This window comes from Heterodontus francisci, chromosome 18 (genome assembly GCF_036365525.1).
Source record: "Heterodontus francisci isolate sHetFra1 chromosome 18, sHetFra1.hap1, whole genome shotgun sequence".
NCBI lineage: Eukaryota > Metazoa > Chordata > Chondrichthyes > Heterodontiformes > Heterodontidae > Heterodontus > Heterodontus francisci.
This window is the reverse complement of record NC_090388.1, coordinates 66,498,790-66,519,624: the sequence shown is the minus strand read 5'-3', so window position 1 is coordinate 66,519,624 and position 20,835 is coordinate 66,498,790. Positions and strand designations below refer to the sequence as shown.

The 20,835-nt window shown below is 42.7% G+C and overlaps 1 protein-coding gene across 3 annotated transcripts in view; it reads left to right on the top strand.

The window, feature by feature from the left end:
* The window catches only part of pot1 (protection of telomeres 1 homolog), a 399,782-nt gene that overhangs the window by 322,187 nt on the left and 56,760 nt on the right, over window positions 1-20,835 (top strand). For all 3 annotated transcript variants that reach the window (XM_068050910.1, XM_068050911.1, XM_068050912.1), the window contains exon 10: window positions 4,325-4,480. In XM_068050910.1, coding sequence (XP_067907011.1) covers window positions 4,325-4,480 — 156 coding nt within the window. The remainder of the gene's footprint in view (window positions 1-4,324; window positions 4,481-20,835) is intronic.

Below are 20,835 nucleotides of genomic sequence, written 5' to 3'. Positions count from 1 at the left end.
ATATCTGTACAAGTCTGTGTCTATTGTACTTAAGAGAGCAGAAATGAGAACCACACCAAGAGATTTGACCAGGTTGAGAATAATGGTTTTAATGGGGCATCGAAGGTGGAAATGACAGGATATGGGTGTTGCTGGCAAGGTCAGCATTTTTGTCCATCCCTAATTGCCCTTGAGAAGGTGGTGGTGAGCCACCTTCTTGAACCGTCATCCTCCTTGTGATGGTGACCCATAATGCTGCTTCATTGAATATCTTTTGTCGACTCTCAGTTTCCTGAAGGTGTGTTTGGACCAGTATGATTCCCATGTTAGCTCATGGCCTGGACTTCATGGTCAGCGGTGAAGTGATGGTGCTCACTGCTGACCCCAATGGAGCGGCCACAAGATATAATGATTTCTGTGGTGTAGATTGCCCCTTTCATCAGTTGGAATCTGCTGCCAAGTCAAGGGTATCTCCAGGCAACCAGCAACAGTGCTGCCATCAAGCAGGGTAAACAACCAATCACATTGAGGTATTCTCACAGACGGCAAACCAGAAAGTGAAATGCACTGTATTTTCACTTTCATTAAACTTTTACAGAGATCAAAATAAATAATTGTGACATACACATGGGATTAAAGTAGAAGCTGAAATACTGTTTTTTTAAAAGTATATTTTGAAAAAAAGTGCCATTTTTTTATCATAATAGAGAAATTTGACATTCTGCAAATATAAAATTAGTTTTCCAGGGCTAGTGAGGCTGCTTAGCAGTAATTATAAACTTAGTATGCTGTTAAAACCCACTGACACCTCATTGAATGTGGTGTAACAATTTTGAGGATTTTTGCAGCAAGACTAATAGTGTGAAAGGGCATGTGATTTCTACTTGATTGCAGTCTGAGGGGGGACATCAACAGCGCACCCTATGGGAAGCTCTGACAGCATTTAACTGTGCATGTGCGCACTCCGGAGGTTGCTGTCAGTTTCAGAGGAGTAATGACAACAAACACTGACAGTTTTGCCATCATTCCTCCCAAAACATCTGGGCCATGGCATCCAAGCATCAGCTGCAGAAGCTGAAGTAAAGATACTCGGGTAAGTTCATCAAAGGAGAGGTGTTTTCCAAGGGTGCCTGGGTTTAAGTATTGCCACTATAAGTCTTACAACCCTAACTTCTTTTCATGCGCCTTTAGACCAGCAGCTGGCCTCTGGGACTGTGGGATCGGTAAATCTACCCTATTGAGAAAAGTTTGCTGTATATTGTCCAGACCAAAAGGCCTCTGAATAAAGAGCAGCCAATGATTTAAATTAAAAGATACAATTGTAGGAGATTATTGCATTTCCTTCTATTGACTGAGACATCTGTTAGCCAGGATTTGTTTATGTTTTAAACAATAAATCATTAAAATGTGTACAGCAAAGCTTCTTTGATGGTTAAGCCATTTAAGATGTAACTTATTTGTCTGTCAGCTTGTTAACTTTGATACTTTCCGGCAATCAGCAATTAAAACCATTCCTGTACCTTGGTTCAGAATTGACAAATAAAATGCTCATTCGCTTTCAGAAGAACCAATAATTGATTTACCACCTAGTACCAAGCTTTTACGTCCTGGATAATCTACAGATGAAAAAACATGCACACAAGGGCTCTCCTCTCCGTTTGAAAGTTTAAATAGGGAAAAAGTGCTTGGGATATCCTGAGGATGTGAAAGGTGGTATATAAATGCAAATCTTCCTTTTAAAACAATTTCCATTTTAAGTCAATAGTAAATGGGTGAATTCATTAAGTCATTACTAATTCCGGTTATTTATAAAACACACTCACCTATATATTTATACTCTTATAAGAAAAAGACAGAGGCCTTCCAAAACTTTAGTGATGGCGCTCATTCCCTTCCTTAATTTTCCAACAGTTTTATTGAAACAAGTTTCGGAATGGTTTTGAAATGTTTCTAATGGCAACAATATATTCGGGTAAATGTTGTGAACTCTTCCACCACCAATGTCCCATCGTTTATAACAAAGCAATGTTTAAAGTAGTTTGTGCCTGGAGCAACCATGACCTTCGGATGACACCAGACACAGGTCCTCACTTGGCAGCCTGTGCCAATCACTACACTGGTGGCACCCACGCCCTGGGCAACTGTCTTAGCTGCAAAGTGAAGCTACGTGAGGGAAGCTGGTGGTCCTGTCATCCTTGAATGACTTGGAAATATGTCACTGTTTCTTCATTGTCACTGGATCAAAATCCTGGAACTCCCCCCCCCCCCCCCCCCCCCCCAACAGCATTGTGGGAGTACCTTCACTACATGGACTGTAACGGTTCAAGAAGGCAGCTCACCACCACCTTCTCAAGGGCAATTAGGAATGGTCAATAAATGCTGCCCTTGCCAGTAAAGCCCATATCCTGTATTATAAGGGTTTTATTTTTGTACTAAAAACTTAGAATTCTGTGTGTTTTAAAAAACTGAAAAAGGATTTTTCAGTGGACATTGACACCTGCAAATAGCTGAAATTTTTGGATGTTGACTTTTTACAAGAACAGGAAAGCAGGCAATTTCAAGGAAACCAGCAAGGGGTTTTGACCTCCTCAGAGCAGCACTTTGAATCTCAAGGGGGACGCTATGTCTGGTCATGTGATCTGTTCCAGAAGGTTTTGCTTTCACTTTGGACCCTTTAAAAAAAACAGTGAGTTGGACGAAGAGCAGGCATTTGAAATTTGGCTTTAACCTGCCTGGAGATCAGAGAGGAAGACGCAGGAAAAAGTGTTATCTCTCTCTTTCTCTGAAGAAAGTCTGCATCTCTTGATAAGAAACCCCTGTATGTCAGAGGTAGCAGGTTCCCATTGTCTCCTGTCTCTGAAGAATCCCTGCATTAAGTTTGCTTCCTCTTGCCTCCTGTGTTTTAAGAAATCCTGAATTCTGAAGAAGTTTTCTACTGCTGGACTGCTGCTTTAAGATGCACCCCTGTTGAAAGACCCATGTGAAGCCGGCAGCAGTTGAATTGCCTTGAACACCTACCTATCGCAGACTGTTCATCAACCTTGCCTGGAGAGACTTTGAGTGGCACCTGACTATTCAACTCTGAGACACCTCACCAAACTGAAGAAATTCCTACCAGAACATGACAAACTGAATTATTTTATTATTCCTTCTATTTCTATGAAACAACTGTAAACCCCAAATCCTTTTCTCTGGTTAACAAGTTTATTTTGAATATACATATGTGTGTGTGCATGAGGGCTAGGGAAATAAGGAGCTTTTCGTATATAGATTTATCTCATTATTGGTTAAGGCTTAGTTTATTAATAAATAGTTAATGTTGTTGTTGATTAAAGAAACTTAGTTGGGGTGCTTTATTCTGGGGGACAAATAGAATAGGGAATTGGCTGTTTTTTCGGTAGATGAGAAAATTTATTGATATTCTGTGAATCGTGGAGAAATGGGACTGAATTAACAGTGCACTTCTCCTGCCTGTAAGACCTGTGAATGAATTTTTTTTAAAAATGTGGATCATGCCAGTTCTTAAATGCACAGGTGCTCAGCAGCAATACCCACGAGGAGAATCTTCACCTGTACATTCCGTGAAGAAGATATTGTGATTTTTATGGTGAATAAACAATCAAATCTAACAAAAGCACTTATATTTTAAAAAATTGATTGAGCTAAAATGTGCAAAAGCTTGAACTGATAGCCTTAATGTACTGTTACTATATTGGACTTCATCAAAACTCTGCTGCTCACGTTCTAACTGGCACAAAGTCCTGTTCACCTAGCATCTCTATGCTCGCTGACCTACTTTGGCTGCCAGTTAAGCAACACCTCAATTTAAAAATTCTAATCCTTGTTTTCAAATCCCTCCATGGCCTAGCCTCGCCCCTCCCTATCTCTGAAATCTCCTCCAGCCCCACAACCCCCTGAGCTATCTGCGCTCCTCTAATTCTGGCCTCTTAAGCATTACCAATTTTAATAGGTCCAGCATTGGTGGCCCCGCCTGCAATTGCCTCAGCCCTAAGCTCTGAAATTCCTTCCCTAAAACTGTCCACCTCTCTACCTCGCTTTCCTCCTTCAAGACACTCCTTAAAACCTACCTCTTTGACCAAAGTTTTTATTTTGGTCATCTGACTTAATATCCCCTTTTGTGGCTCGTGTCATATCTTTTTTATAATGCCTCTGTGAAGTGCCTTGGAATGCACTATAGAAAACATTGTTGAGATTTATTGAAAATTGAGAGGATGGCAGGTTAGATTGTTTGTAAATGCATTATTATTTAAAGTATGTAGTCCAAGAAATGAGTGTAAAACATTAACTATGTGTATAATTATGTGAAAATGATTTTTCTGAATAGGTTTGGGATGGCACCAAATGCCCTCACCCATTGTGGCAGATCCCAGTGGATATGAATACCCTGGAAGGCGATCCCGCTAATATTCATCGACTGTGCAAGCTAACTGTTGACGTGCTGGTTTATGATAACCATGCCGGAGCAGCCAACTCCCTCAAGGTACCACATCGAAGCAAGCTGACAATAATAGTTAGCTAAGACTGATTAGAAGGTCTTGCTGAAGTGTTTAGATAATGACGCACAAATTGGGTGCAGAATTACCAACTGAAGTCAGTTAAGCATCTCTACTTTTTGTCTATAGTTTAAGTAGGTCTCCTATGATATGACTCATGGTACGTCAGAGGGCATGTTGTTTTGGTGGGGTAAATAACTTGTATTTTCCCAGCCCTGTCATTAAATGAGGCCATGGCTTAATTTGGCCATGGTCAGCTCACTTCTTAATCAGACCTTACCAACTCCTTGAATGCATGGGTCAATGTTCTTTGTCTGCATTTGCTTACGGTGTTGTTCTTTTGTAGCCTGTCTGGATCGTAAACATGGCAACCTTCTCTGTCCAGGGGTTGGCCAGTAGAGCTGCCTGTTAAACTGGCTGTTGTCTTTTGAAGAGTGGAATTCCACCAGACAATCCCATGCTGTGTTTGCAGGAAAACAGTTTCTTCTCCCCTCTTGTATGAATGTCTACTAGAAATGTTTGAAATGCAATGATGAATGGTATGGTTCATGATTGTAACGAATAACAGTTTTAATGGCTGGCTCATTAACTCGTGGATGAACTCATTAACATATCAATCTCTTCTGTGTATCAATGGCACGATTTCACAGTTTGCCTATGCCCCAATTTAGACAACAGAAAGGATGTTGGACACTTTTGAGAATTAACTCTTAAAAATTCTGAGCCTAATTTATATCAGGCTTCAACCGAAAATCCCTGCAAAGTCAAATAGGCAATAATCCCTAGTTCTGACTGTTTCAAATTTCCTTCTTAATTCAAAAGCAAAATACTGTGGATACTGGAAATCTGAAATAAAATCAGAAAATAAATAGCAGGTCTGGCAGCATCTGTGGAGCGAGAAACAGAGTTAACGTTTCAGGTCAGTGACCTTTCATCAGAACCTTCTTAATTGTTCTACAGTCCTGTTTGCTGTTGTCATCAAATTTCAATTGTTTGTAAAGGAAGTAAAATGACATCAGCGGTTTAGCAGAATGGGCAGATCCCACAGAGAAGTGGGAGTTTTTTTTATTCATTCATGGGATGCGGGCATCGCTGGCTAGGCCTGCATTTATTGCCCATCCCTAATTGCCCTTGAGAAGGTGGTGGTGAGCTGCCTTCTTGAACTGCTGCAGTCCATGTGGGGTTGGTATACTCACAGTGCTGTTAGGAAGGGAGTTCTTCGCAAGGTGTTGAAAGAGAAAGCAAGGAATGAGAGTGTAGACTCAATGGAAAGACACTGAAGGGTGTGGGAGGACTGAGAGATCTAGGGGTTTAAATAAATAATTACCTGAAAGTATGGAATGCAGATAGGTTACAGATTTTAAAAAAAGACCAGGAGCATTTTTGGTTTTATGAATAGGGTATAGAGAACAGGAGTAATGAATTTTGTGCAAAACAAATGTTAAGCCCCAGTCAGGGTACTGTGTGCTTCTTTAGTCTTTCCATTATAGCAAGGACAATAAACTAGAGAGAGCATATGGTGTAGATTCATCAGGATGAAGCCAGGGATAAGAAATGTGGTTTTTGAGAAAGATGCTGAGACAGTTTCCACCAGAGCAGTGAAAGCTGAGGGAGATTTTATAGATTTTTTGATCAACTGAGTAGTGAAAGGCTTATTATCTCTGGTTGGGTAGTTGATGACAAGGGATCATCAATTTTAAATGGCCTAAGGTATAAGGTTAGGTAAGTATATTTATGCAGAGAGTTGTTATATTCTGTTTTGCCATGGGTAGTAGTGAAGGCAAGAATCACTACATCTTTTAAGGAAAAGTGGATAAAGATTTGAAGTTGTTCAGGCTGGGCCAATTGAAAATTTCAAACCTAAGATTGATAAATTTAAGTAAGGCAAGGGTATTAAGGGATATAGAATTGAGGTGGGTAGATGGGGGTGAGATACAGATCAGTCACAATCTAATCAAATAGTGCGAGGGGCTGAATGGCTCACTCTTGTTCCTATCTAAGGTTTATAAAATAACATTTGCAGCTGGAATTTTGCGAGGATGACTGAGCACGCACAGTGATAGTAAAATGCTTCGTAATTAATAAATTAAATACGTGACTGGAAATATGGGGGTAAACACCCAAATTCTCTGGTGCCCTGGTTGAAGAAATGTGGGTATGGTTTATGAGTGGGAGGTTTTTTTTTCTGTTGTGAGTCTGGCTCTTAATTTCTTTCTGAGCCAAGAGTTTGTATTGTGCTAGAAGTCTGAAACAAATTATATGAATTGTCTGAACTAACCTCTACAAAAAACATGTGGTGGGAAGAATAATAGATGGATGTGTGCCTGAGTGGTGGTGAGACAGCTCAGCAATTGCACTGTGTGTGATACCTCACTCTCTGTAGAGTCCTGTCAGATAGAGCAGAGTGCCATGTTACTTAGTATTAACCAATTAGGATACCTGGTGTCAGTTTGAGCAATTAGAAATATATTATAATTTCAGACTATTTCTGGAGCTTTTCACAAAATGTGTTTAAACAAAAAAGTGAAGAAAATTAGAAGCGCACAATTTTTCAAAAAGTATCTACTTTGAACATCACATTTATGAAACACAACTTCATCAGTACTAGCTATTATTGAAATTTGCTTCTAACCAGGAGGCTGCTTTTCATCTAAGTTTAAGTCAGCTCAAATGGTTATGGCCGAGTGCAAATCTCGCCAGAATTGGAAAGTGCTGATAACACGTGTTTATTTTGGAGTAAGCTTACCTGCATAATAATTGAGAGGTCCAAGTGCAGATATGGGCAGATATAGGAAGCACTGCATTGGTAGGAGTGAATAATTGCATATAGGTGAAAATTAAAAGGCTGGGACCAATTAAACTTCAGTGTCATTATGGGGTTGGTGGGATGATTGGTGGGAAAAGGCTCAAAAGACCTCCCAGCCAATCCTGGAGGGGACTGGGACTGAAGTGGTGCACCAAAAGTAATAGGAAAATAAACCTAAGATGGGCCTGAGTCTAGAGGCACATGGAGCAGCTCAGCATCTGAATCCCTGTTTGATGGCTGCTAATCGGAGATAGTGTTAATCCATGACACCACCCTCATATGGTCATTATTACAGCACGTACCACTTTCTGACTGACTTTGACTGCAGGTTGTCCTACAGCAGATGCCGCTGCTCTCTCCTGTCCCCACCCCGGGTTTGGTCAGTTTCCCGGTGGGTTGACAGCTCGGCACACATGGGCATGCTCAAATGGTTGGGGGCATCGTAGTTGGTGTGGTCAACCAGTCTGTCCTTTGCAGGCTGTCGTGATGTGGCTTCTTCCATTTACTACCGCTGAAAGAATGAATAATCGACGTGCATCCAACATTACAGTTAGCCGGGCTTTCCCATATCTTAGTGATGCCGTTGGCTCTGGCGTCCAAGATTTCTATGGAAACAAGAGCCTCCACAGATAACAGACCTACCTGGCTTTGGTGGGCTCACCTCTAGGCAGGAATGTGGAGTTGAGGTTACAATCAGATCAGCCATGAGCTTGTTGAATGGCGGAGCAGGCTCGAGGGGCCGAGTGGCCTACTCCTGCTCCTAATTTGTATGTTCACTTAAAATGAATGGATACATGACTCCCTCAGTCTCGAGCAATACAGAGACCCCTGGCTTCTTGGGCATGCCTTAGACTGGATGTCCTGCCGCCAGGAGATTCAGGACTTTGTTCCCCATCCACCTTGTTTTAACGAATTGAAGCTGTTGGGATTGAAGCTTTTCCACCATCACTAGTGCTGGCGGCGATCTTCACCGGGGTGCAGATCAGTTGGGACCGATCTTTGCCCAGGTTCAAGCTCTGTCACACCCAGCCAGCTCTCGGTCCTAAGCTGCAATAGGGACTACAATTGGTGCCCATAGTTTTACTTTGGTCACGGCTATTAACGTGTGACATTTCATGGACTCTTTACTCCCTCCACTTATATACTGTTCTTTCACGCAGTTCAGATGGTCGCTCTCTCCATTCTGAGTCAGAGCGGCTGTCTTTCAGATGAGACATTAAACCCAAGGGCTCCATATGCTTCCTCCCATGACATGAAAGATCCATGGTTACTATTGGAAGAGCCACAGGAGCCCTGGGATGACATTTATCCCTGAATGAACATTTGAAACAGATTATCTGTTTGTTTATCTTGTTTGTGGGGTCTTGCTGTGCAAATTATCTCAATTACAATAGTGACTACACTTAACTAGTTTATAAATATTATAAAATGGCTTTATAAATAGGGGCATGGAGTAGAAAAGCCAAGGAAGTTATGGTGAACCTTTATACTGGGTTGGCCTCAACTGGAGAATTGCATCCAATTGGAAGGATGTGAAGGCATTAGAGAGGGTGCAGAAAAGATTCACGAGAATGGCTGCAAGGATAAGTAACTTCACTTACATGGATAGACTGGCAAAGCTGGGGCTGTTCTCCTTAGAGAAGAGAAGATTAGGTGGAAATTTGATGCAGGTGTTCAAAATCCCGAGGGGTCTGGACAGAGTAGATCGAGAGAAACTATTCCCATTGGCGGAAGGATCAAGAACCAAAGGACACAGATTTAAGGTGATTGGCAAAAGGGGCAACAGTGACATGAGGAAGAACTTTTTTACACAGTGAGTGGTTAGGATCTGGAATACACTGCCTGAGAGTGTGGCGGAGGCAGATTCAATCATGGCTTTCAAAACAGAATTGGATAATTACCTGAAGAGGAAAAATTTTGCAGGGCTGCAAGGAAATGCAGGGGAGTGAGACTAGGTGAATTGCTCTTTTGGTCAGCCAGCACTGACATGACGGGCCGAATGGCCTCCTTCTATGTTGTAACCATTCTATAGTTCTATGAATTTCACAGTATTCATGGCACAGAAACAGGCCATTTGGCCCAACTGTTTTATGCCAGTGTTTCTGCTCCACGTGTGCCTCTACCACCCCTCCTCATCCAGCTCTTATCAACATAACCTTCTATTCCTTGCTCCCTCATGTGTTTATCTAGCTTCCTCTTAAACACGTCTGTTATTCAGCTCAACTACTCCATGTGGTAACAAGTTCCACATTCTAACCACTCTATGGGTAAAAAAATCCTGAATCCCTTATTGGATTTATTAGTAACAATCTTATATTTATAGCCTCTAGTTCTGATCTCACCCCCCCCCTCCCCCCACCGACATGTGGAAACATTTACTCTACATCTACCCTATCAAACCCTTTCATAATCTTAGACCTCAATCAGGTCACCTCTCAGCCTTCTCTTTACAAGTCAAAAATGCCCCAGCTTGTTCAATCAGTATACACTCTAATATCCTGAGGTGATAGTTAGGTCTTTCTTTATTCTCAGTCCCTCCCTTTCCTGCCCCTTCCTAATCCCTCAGCTGCCTTTTTTGCACTCACTTTCATGAGTCACTCTCACTCCTCTGTCCAGACTGCCCTTTACAAGCCACCTGTACTGACCTGACATCTGCACTTGTGACAGTCACTGAATAGTGACCAGCAAAGGAATCACACTGACCTATTCTCCCCAGGTGAGTTAAGTCACCTTGTGACATCTTGCCCTGGTTGAGTTAACTCAACCCAAGACTGGAGACCAAACCTGGAACCTTCCTGGTCCTTATGGCTCAGTATGTTGCCTGTCAAACTCACTGAGCCATCATGGGGAGCCCTGGTTGCCAGATTTAAGTTGAGCTCAACCATCACTGCTTGCAGAGATTAACAATGCAATTCAGTCCATTCAGTTCATGCTCATCTGCTATGTTTCAGGAATTGATGTATATTTTCATGGGTCCGTTTGTTGCTCCAACAGATTTTTGAAAAATCGATCTCAATAATGGGACTAGGAGCCCCTCACAGTGTGAACCCTTTTAGTTTTACAGTTCGATATGAAGACAGCAGAGCCTGAGAATTTGGCCTAGTCCTGTTCTGCATCTTTCCTGGCTCCTGGCAGATTTCACCGCTCTTTTAGCTGTGTAATAGTTAGTTCCTGTCTTCTCTTTTAAACGCAGTAGTGATTAAATTGAGGTTTAAAATGTAATTTCATCAGTGTACATTGGCTGCCAACCTCAGAAGGCTGAGGTAGATTGTTTGCAACTGACCAATTGTCAGCGCCAAACGTGCATTGTACTGTTGCTGATGAGACCAGAGGCAGACACAATGTGCCTAATGGCCTCCTTCTGTGCTAAAGGATTCTATGATTCATCAGAAGGGCCACATCCTCCAGAAGCAGGTTCGCCTAACTTTTTTATATTGTACTGGCAGGTGCTAAATCATTGGACCACTTTCACCAATCGAAGAGTACTGGTTGTCAAAGCCCAGGCTGGCGAGCAACAGTCTGTGGCTGCATTTTGAATGTGCACTCGTAGAGCTCTATGGCCCCCTGCTGTCAGTATTGTGCGTTTCTGGACGAATGACACCACTAAACTGGACAATTAAAAACACTCTTCAAGAAACTTATTGTAATGGATCTAACTTCAGCCTTCACAGGACAGGGGTAATGTTCTTTTAGGATGTATTATACTTCACAGTTTAAGTACAGTGCCCATCACTTACAAAGATCACAGTCATGGTGGGCACATGTCTACCAGTTAGGATACAGGCAGCAGAGTTTTGGATGTGTTCAAGTTTACAGAAAGTGGAAATGAAGAGGCCGGCCAGGAGAGCATGAGAATAGTTGAATCTGGCGGTGACAAAAGCTTGGATGAGGGTTTGAGTGCCAGGTGGGCTGCAGCAGGGGTAAAGAGAGACAGGTGATATTATGGAAGTAGGGGAGAGGTTCCAGGGACAAAAGATGGGCTCCCCATGACATAGGTTACAAAGGTTGAAAACAGTCTGGTTCCTACAATGGCCGGAAGAGGTTTGGAATCAGTGGTGAGGGATCAAAGTTTGGGGCTGACAATAATGGCTTTGGTTGTCCCAGAATTTTATTGGAGGAAATTGCGGATCCTCCAGGTTTGGATCTTGGATAAGCAGCATGACAGCACAGAGTGAGTGGAGGTGTCAGGAGAGGTAGTGGTGAGGTAGTGCTGGGTGTTGTCAGTGTACATGTGGAAACTTGCATTGTATTTTTGGATGATGTGAGCAAGGGGGCTGTATGTCAGTTAGAAGTAGGAAGGGACAAAGAATAGAAATAAAAATAATTAAGTATGATCTGATAGCCATTACAGAGACATGGCTGCAGGATGGCATAGATTGGGACCTGAATATTGAAGGGTACATGACATTTAGGAAGGACAGGGAGCTAGGAGGGGTGGCTCTGTTAATTAATGATGGTATTAGCACATTAGAGAGGGATGACCTAAGTTCAAGAACTAGGATATTGAAGGAGTTTGGGTCAAGATGAGAAATGATAAAAGCAAGAAGTCATTTGTGGAAGTGGCGTAAAGGCCTCCTAACAATAACCACATGGGTGCTTGTCAGAAAGGTATGGCAATAATCATGGGGGATTTTAATCTACATATAGATTGAAAAAATCAGATGGGCAGAGGTAGCCTAGATGAAGAGTTCATAGAATGTTTTCGGGATAGTTTCTCAGAACAGCACATCCTAGAGCCAACCAGAGAACAGGCTATACGAGATAAAAACAAGAAATGCTGGAACCACTCAGCAGGTCTGGCAGCATCTGTGGAAAGAGAAGCAGAGTTAACATTTCGGGTCAGTGACCCTTCATCGGAAGGCTATACGAGACCTGGTGTTGTGCAACGAGATAGGATTAATTAATGACCTCATAGTGAAGGTGTCCCTAGGCAGCAGCGATCATAATATGATTGATTTTACATTCAGTTTGAGGGAGAGAAGAGTTGGTCTAAGATTAGTATTTTAAATTTAAATAAGGGCAATTATGAGGGCATGAAAGCAGAGCTAGCAAAAGTGAACTGGCAAAGTAGGTTAAGGGATAGGTTAATAGTGGCAGACATATAAGGGGATATTTCAGAATACACAGAATAGATGCATTCCAATGAGGAATAAAAATTCCAAGGGGAGGACCCATCATCTGTGGTTAACTAAAAAAGTTAAAGATAGTAACAAACTTAAAGAAAGAGCATATAACTGCACCAAGATGGGTGGCAGCTCAAGAGATTGGACAGTATATAATAAGAATGACTAAAAGATTAATAAGGAGGGAAAAATTAGTGTTGAAGAGAAAACTGGCAAGAAATATAAAGACAGATAGTAAGAGTTTCTACAGACATTTAAAAAATAGAGTTAACAAAGTGAGTGTTGATCCTATAGAAAGTGAGTTTGGGGAATTAATACGGGAAAATAAGGAGATGGCAGATGAATTGAACAGGTATTTTGCATTGGTCTTCACCATAAAGGATACAAGTAACATCCCAGAAATAGCTGTAAATCAGGAAAAGGAAGGGAAGGAGGAACTCAAGAAAATTACAATCACCAGGGAAGTGGTGCCAAGTAAATTGTTGGAGCTGTGAGCTGACAAGTCCCCAGGTCCTGATGGACTTCATCCTAGGGTCTTAAAAGAAGTAGCTAGTAAAATAGTTGATGCGCGAGTTTTAATTTTCCAAAATTCCCTAGATTCGGGGAAGGTTCCATTAGATTGGAAAATAGCGAATGTAACTCCTTTATTCAAAAAGGGAGGGAGACAGAAAGCAGGAGACTACAGGCCAGTTAGCTTAACATCTGTCTTAGGGAAAATGTTAGAAGCTATTATTAAAGACTTTATAGCAGGGCACCTAGAAAAATTCAAGGTAATCAGGCAGAGTCAACATGGTTTTGTGAAAGGGAAATCATGTTTAACCAATTTATTGGAATTCTTTGAAGAAGTAACATGTGCTGTGGATAAAGGGGAAACCGGTGGATGTACTGTAATTGGATTTCCAGAAAGCATTTGATAAAGTGCCACATCAAAGTTTATTGCAGAAAATAAAAGCTCATGGTGCAGGGGGTAACATATTAGCATGGATAAAAGATTGGTTAGCTAACAGGAAACAGAGAGTAGGCATAAATGGGTCATTTTCTGGTTGGCAAGATGTAACGGGTGGTGTACCACAGGGATCTGTGCTGGGGCATCAACTTTTTACAATTTATAATAAATGACTTGGATGAAGGGACCGAAGGTATGGTTGCTAAATTTGCTGATGCAACAAAGATAGGTAGGAAAGTAACTTTTGAAGAGGACATAAGGAGGTTACAAAGGATATAGATAAGTTAAGTGAGTGGGGCAAAGATCTGGCAAATGGAGCATAATGTGGGAAAATGTGAAATTGTCCATTTTGGTAGGAAGAATAAAAAAGAAGCATATTATCTAAATGGTGAGAGATTGCAGAGCTCTGAAATGCAGAGGGATCTGGGTGTACAGGTGCATGAATCACAAATGGTTAGTATGCCGGTACAGCAAGTAATTAGGAAAGCTAATAGAATGTTATCGTTTATCACAAGGGGAATTGAATAAAAGTAGGGAGATTATGCTTCAGCTACACAGGGCATTGGTGAGACCACATCTGGAGTACTGTGTACAGTATTTAAGGAAGGATGTAAATGTGTTGGAAGCAGTAGAAGGTTTACTAAACTAATACCTGGAATGGGCGGGATGTCTTATGAGGAAAGGTTGGACAGGCTAGGCTTGTATCCGCTGGAATTTAGAAGACTAAGAGGCAACTTGATTGAAACGTATAAAGATTCTGAGGGGTCTTGACAGGTTGGATGTGGAAAGGATGTTTCCTCTTGTGGGAGAATCTAGAACTAGGGGTCACTATTTAAAAATAAGGGGTTGCCCATTTAAGACAGAGATGAGAAGAATTTTTTTTGTGTGAGTGTTGTGAGTCTTTGGAACTCTTCAAAACACAGTGGAAGCAGAGTCTTTGAATATTTTTAAGGCAGAGGTAGATACATTCTTAATAAACAAGGGGGTGAAAAGTTACTGGGGGTAGGCAGGGATGTGTAGTTTAGTTTACAATCAGATCAGCCATGATATTATTGAATGGCGGAGAGGATTTGATGAGCAGAATGGCCTATCCCTGCTCCTAATTGGTATGTTTGTATGTACGTAATTGAACCTTGATTTCCAGAGAGAACAGTGCAAGAGTGAGAGTAGACAGATGGGGCATTGGTTTAACGTCTCATCCGAAGGTTAGCAACTCCAACAACACAGGCTTCGAGGTGAGCGTGCTGCCAACTGAATCAAGCTGCCACTGGATTGATGTGAACGGTTGATATTAATTCTGCAGTTGCCATCTCATAAAAGGCTAACTATTGACTTTGCTGAAGTAATGAGGTGCGACTCAGGCATTTCAGTAACTGTTCACACTCAACGAGCATTGATTTTTTTTTTAATTGCCATAATTCGTTCAGTCTGATTGTTCCTGAGTAACATCATACAGGCTTTTGAACTGCAGAAGGTCCATTTGTACCCAGTTGCTATTGGCCTGGAGTTGCTGCACAGTGGCAGTTCTCTACAATGTTTGGTGAGAATATTGGCAATTGCAGCAAGCGTTGATAGGCCTGATTGTTATAGGAACAGGAGCAGGCCATTCAGCCCCTGAAGCCTGTCCCACAATTCACTGATGATATGGCTGATCTGTATCTGAACTCCATTTATCCACCTTGTCAAATAAAAACATCTATCCATGCTAATTTTGACATTTTCAATTGACCTAGTCTCAACAGCTTTTTGGGGGAGACAGTTGCAGATTTCCGCTAAGATTTGTGTGAAGAAATTCTTTCTGACATCACCCTGAATGACCCAGCTCTAATTTTGAGGTAATGACCCCTTATTCTGGCCACCCCCACGCGAGGAAATAGTTTATTTTATCAACCCTAACAAATCCTTTAATTATCCTAAACACATCAATTAAATGTCCCCTTAATCTTCTATACTGTAAGGAATACTAACCGAGTCCATGCAACCAGTCATCATAATTTAACCCTTTTAGCCCCAGTATCATTCTCTTCCCTTGCCGTGTGTTCAGGAAAGAGTGAAAGCTGTGGTGAACAAATAATATCCAGCATAGCACCTGTTGCACAAATATTCAGTTTTATGTTTCTATTTTTGTAAATGTTTTTTTCTGCCCAGTCTGGGTGTTGTCACTGAAGAATGGAATTTCTCCCTACTTCAGTGTTGAGCTCTGTGTCAGATCTACCAGGGAAAAGCAGCAGCGTCACTCTCCATATATTCAGTCCCAGTAATGCGTGTTACCCTAATCTCAGAGGAGCACCCACTACTACCCTCCGAGTGGCTGTTTTCATCTTCCCACCCCGGGGCCCATTCATTTGTCACTCAGAACAGGACCGACTGCAGTAAAATTCATTTCGCAAAACTGAAAAGAAACTTTTGAAAGGATAAGCTGCTCAAGATTTCAGAGAACTTCTGCTAGTTTTTTTCTGAACTTGGTGAAAGCTTAAATGCTGTACTCCTGGCTTAACGGCAATCCTCTTATACTGGATGCACCACTCAGCTCCACATTCCTCAGGCTAATGTTTAGCTGAAATAGAGAGCTTTCACATGATGAAGCTACTAAATCTGATTTGTGTGGTGTACTTTTCTTTTTGCAAATGCTGATGTGTTAATTGAGTACCCCGTTGCTATGCAATACTGGCTGCTTTGATTAAAACAGAATCACAGGCCAGCATTATGAGAGCTCATCAGAGCCATACCGTGAAACATTGACAGGCAGATCTTCCCAGTTGCAATGTTCTATTGAGCCCATTTCAGCGAGATGCACAGCCGTTGAAATGTGGTTGAAGGTGTGGGGTTGTGAATGAATTAATAAGTACAGAAAGCACTGTTTTAAATGCATCTTATTGTCTGTGTAGTCCAATGTCTTCATGTTGTTTTAAACTTATGAAGTCTGAAGTCCTGTTTGCAAAATACAGGAAAGCCCTCAAGCTACAGATAATAAATGCGATGGCCACACAGTTTGCTTAGCACTTATTATAGAATAATGAGCAGGATGATGAGCATTGGTATGGATCTTAGCTGGAGGGGTAAATAAAGTAGCTCTTAAAACGCTGGAAGGAAGAGGACATTCTCTAATGTGAGTTCAGATTATGGGCCACGTGCAGTGCTTGGAGCACTGATGGAATTTATTTGAGTGTTGGTAAGTGCACTTCCCATGATTGCTTTCACTAAAGAAATTCTTGCAATTAAGTGGTCATTAAACTGACACTTCAAAACTGAGAATGGTGTTTGAGTTTCAGGATAATTAGATGCCACACATTCCATTAAATAGATTTTACAAATAGTTTTTCTTCCCCCTCACCGCCCTCCTCCCACCAACCCGAGAGTAGCTTGTTTGCCATTAGTTAAGCAGCAGTAATCTCAGTCTCTTAAAAATATTTTCCGGAGTTCATCCAAAAAAACTGTGGCCAATATGTAGAGCTCTGGTGCTGACTGCTGGTCGATGGAGGTATTGTATTTTGGAACCCAGTGTTTCAGTTAATGTGCTGTCACACACTTGTTTACGCTAAGATTTATCAAAAGATACTAAACAAAAGCTTCCCCAGTGGCCTCAAAGCTAAAGAAATGTGAGGTTACACCTATCAGAAAGGCTGAACAGGTTGGGTGTCTGAGGTTTTTAAAATTATATAAGGTTTTCATAGTGTAGACATAGAGTGTTTCCTCTTGTGGGGAAGAGCATAGCTAGAGGCCATTAATATAAAATAGTCACCAAAAAATCAAATAGGGAATTCAGAAGAAATTCTTTACCCAAAGAGTGGTGAGAATGTGAAACTCATGACCACAGGGAATGGTTGGGGCGAAGGGTGTGGATCATTTAAGGTGAAGGTAGGCAAGTATATGAGGGAGAAGAGAATAGAGGGTTATTAGAACATAGAACAGTACAGCACAATACAGGCCCTTCGGCCCACGATGTTGTGCCGAACCTTTAACCTACTCTAAGATCAAACTAACTACCTACCCTTCATTCTACTATCATCCATGTACCTATCCAAGAGTCGCTTAAATGCCCCTAATGTATCTGCTTCTACTACCACCGCTGGCAGCGCATTCCACGCACCCACCACTCTCTGTGTAAAGAACCTACCTCTGACATCTCCCCGAAACCTTCCTCCAATCACCTTAAAATTATGCCCCCTGGTGATAGCCCTTTCCACCCTGGGAAAAAGTCTCTGACTATCCACTCTATCTATGCCTCTCATCATCTTGTGCCCCTCTATCAAGTCACCTCTCATCCTTCTTTGCTCGAATGAGAAAAGCCCTAGCTCCCTCAATCTTTCTTCGTAGGACATGCCCTCCAGTCCAGGCAGCATCCTGGTAAATCTCCTCTGCACACTCTCTAAAGCTTCCACATCCTTCCTATAATGAGGTGACCAGAACTGAACACAATATTCCGAGTGTGGTCGAACCAGGGCCTTATAGAGCTGCAGCATAACCTCGCGGCTCTTAAACTCAATCCCCCTGTTAATGAAAGCCAACACACCATACGCCTTCTTAACGACCCTATCAACTTGGGTGGCAACTTTGAGTGATCTATGGACATGGACCCCAAGATCCCTCTGTTCCTCCACACTACCAAGAATCCTGTCTTTAAGCCTGTATTCCGCATTCAAATTCGACCTTCCAAAATGAATCACTTCACACTTTTCCAGGTTGAACTCCATCTGCCACTTCTCAGCCCAGCTCTGTATCCTGTCAATGTCCCGTTGCAACCCACAACAGCCTTCCACACGATCCACAACTCCAGCAACCTTCGTGTCATCGGTAAACTTGCTAACCCAGCCTTCCACTTCCTCATCCAAGTCATTTCTAAAAATCACAAAGAGCAGAGGTCCCAGAACAGATCCTTGTGGAACACCACTGGTCATCGAGCTCCATGCTGAATACTTTCCATCTTCTCCCACCCTCTGACTTCTATGGGCCAGCCAATTTTGTATCCAGACAGCCAACTTTCCCTGAATCCCATGCCTCCTTACTTTCTGAATCAGCCTACCATGGGGAACCTTATCAAACGCCTTGCTAAAATCCATATACACCACATCCACTGCTCTTCCTTCATCAATGTGTTTTGTCACATTTTCAAAGAATTCAGTAAGGCTTGTGAGGCATGACCTGCCCCTCACAAAGCCATGCTGACTGTCTCTAATCAAACCATGCTTTTCCAAATAATCATAAATCCTGTCTCTCAGAATCCTCTCCAATAATTTGCCCACTACCGACGTAAGACTGACTGGTCTATAATTCCCAGGGTTATCCCGATTCCCTTTCTTGAACAAGGGAACAACATTTGCCACCCTCCAATCATCCGGTACTACTCCAGTGGACAGTGAAGACGCAAAGATCATCGCCAAAGGCGCAGCAATCTCTTCCCTCGCTTCCCGTAATATCTTTGGTTATATCCCGTCTGGCATCGGGGACTTATCTGTCCTCATATCATTCAAAATTTCCAGCACATCCTCCCTCTTAACCTCAACCTGTTTGAGCATATCAGCCTGTTCCACGCTGTCCTCACAAACGACCAGGTCCCTCTCACTAGTGAATACTGAAGCAAAGTATTCATTTAGGACCTCCCCTACCTCCTCCTCCGACTCCAGGCACAAGTTCCCTCCACTATCCCTGATCGGCCCTACCCTCACTCTGGCCATCCTCTTGTTCCTCACATAAGTGTAGAACGCCTTGGGATTTTCCTTAATCCTACCCGCCAAGACTTTTTCATGTCCTCTTCTAGCTCTCCTAAGTCCATTCTTCAGTTCCTTCCTGGCTACCTTGTAACCCTCTAAAGCCCTGTCTAATCCTTGCTTCCTCAACCTTAAGTAAGCTTCCTTCTTCCTCTTGACTAGCTGTTCCACATCTCTTGTCATCCAAGGTTCCTTCACCCTATCATCCCTTCCCTGCCTCATCGGGACAAACCTATCCAACAGTCGCGGCAATTGCTCCCTAAACAACCTCCACATTTCTGTCGTGCATTTCCTTGAGAACATCTGTTCCCAATTTATGCTCCGCAGTTCCTGCCTAATAGCATTGTAATTCCCCATCCCCCATTTAAATATTTTCCCATCCAGTCTGCTCCTGTCCCTCTCCATGACTTTAGTAAAGGTCAGGGAGTTGTGATCACTATCACTGAAATGCTCTCCCACCGAGAGATCTGCCACCTGGCCTGGTTCGTTGCCAAGCACCAAGTCCAACATAGTCTCCCCTCTAGTCGGCCTATTTACATATTGAGTCAGGAAACCTTCCTGGACACACCTGACAAAAACTGCTCCATCCAAACTATTTGCACTAAGGAGGTTCCAATCAATATTAGGGAAGTTGAAGTCACCCATGACAACAACCCTGTTACTTCTGCACCTTTCCAAAATCTGCCTCCCAATCTGTTCCTCCATGTCTCTGTTGCTATTGGGGGTCTATAGAAAACTCCCAACAAAGTGACTGCTCCTTTCCTGTTTCTGACTTCCACCCATAATGACTCAGTCGACAAACCCTCCTCGACGACCTCCCTTTCTGCAGCTGTGATACTATCCCTGATTAACAATGCCACTCCCCCACCTCTTTTACCTCCCTCCCTATTCCTTTTGAAACATCTAAACCCTGGAACATCCAACATCCATTCCTGCCCCTGTGATATCCACGTTTCCGTAATGGCCACAACATTGTAGCTCCAAGTACTGATCCATGCTCTAAGTTCATCACCCTTATTCCTGACACTTCTTGCGTTAAAATAGACACACTTCAACCCATCATACTGGCTGCAACTTTGCCCTGTCAACTGTCTAACCTTCCTCACAGACTCTCTGCACTCGGTATCTGCCTGTTCAACAGCTACCCCATCCACTGATCCGTGGCTCCGGTTCCCATCCCCCTGCCAAACTAGTTTAAACCCTCCCGAAGAGCTCTAGCAAACCTCCCGCCCAGGATATTGGTGCCCCTCCAGTTCAGATGCAACCCGTCCTTCTTGTACAGTCCCACCTTCCCCAGAAGGTATCCCAATGATCCACATATCTGAATCCCTCCCTCCTACACCAGTTCTGTAGCCATGTGTTCAGCTGCACTCGCTCCCTGTTTCTAGCCTCACTAGCATGTGGCACCAGTAACAATCCTGAGATTACTGCTCTGCTCGTCCTGCCTTTCAGCTTCCAATCGAACTCCCTATATTCGCTTTTCAGGTCCTCATCCCTTTTCCTAGCTATGTCATTGGTACCGATATATACCACGACCTCTGGCTGCTCCCCCTCCCCCTTAAGAATTCTGTGGACTCGATCCGAGACATCCCTGACCCTGGCGCCCGGGAGACAACATACCATCCGGGAGTCTCGTTCGCGACCACAGAATCTCCTGTCTGTTCCTCTAACCATTGAATCTCCTATCACTATCGCTCTCCTATTCTCCCCCCTTCCCTTCTGAGCCACTGAGCCAGGCTCAGTGCCAGAGACCTGGCCA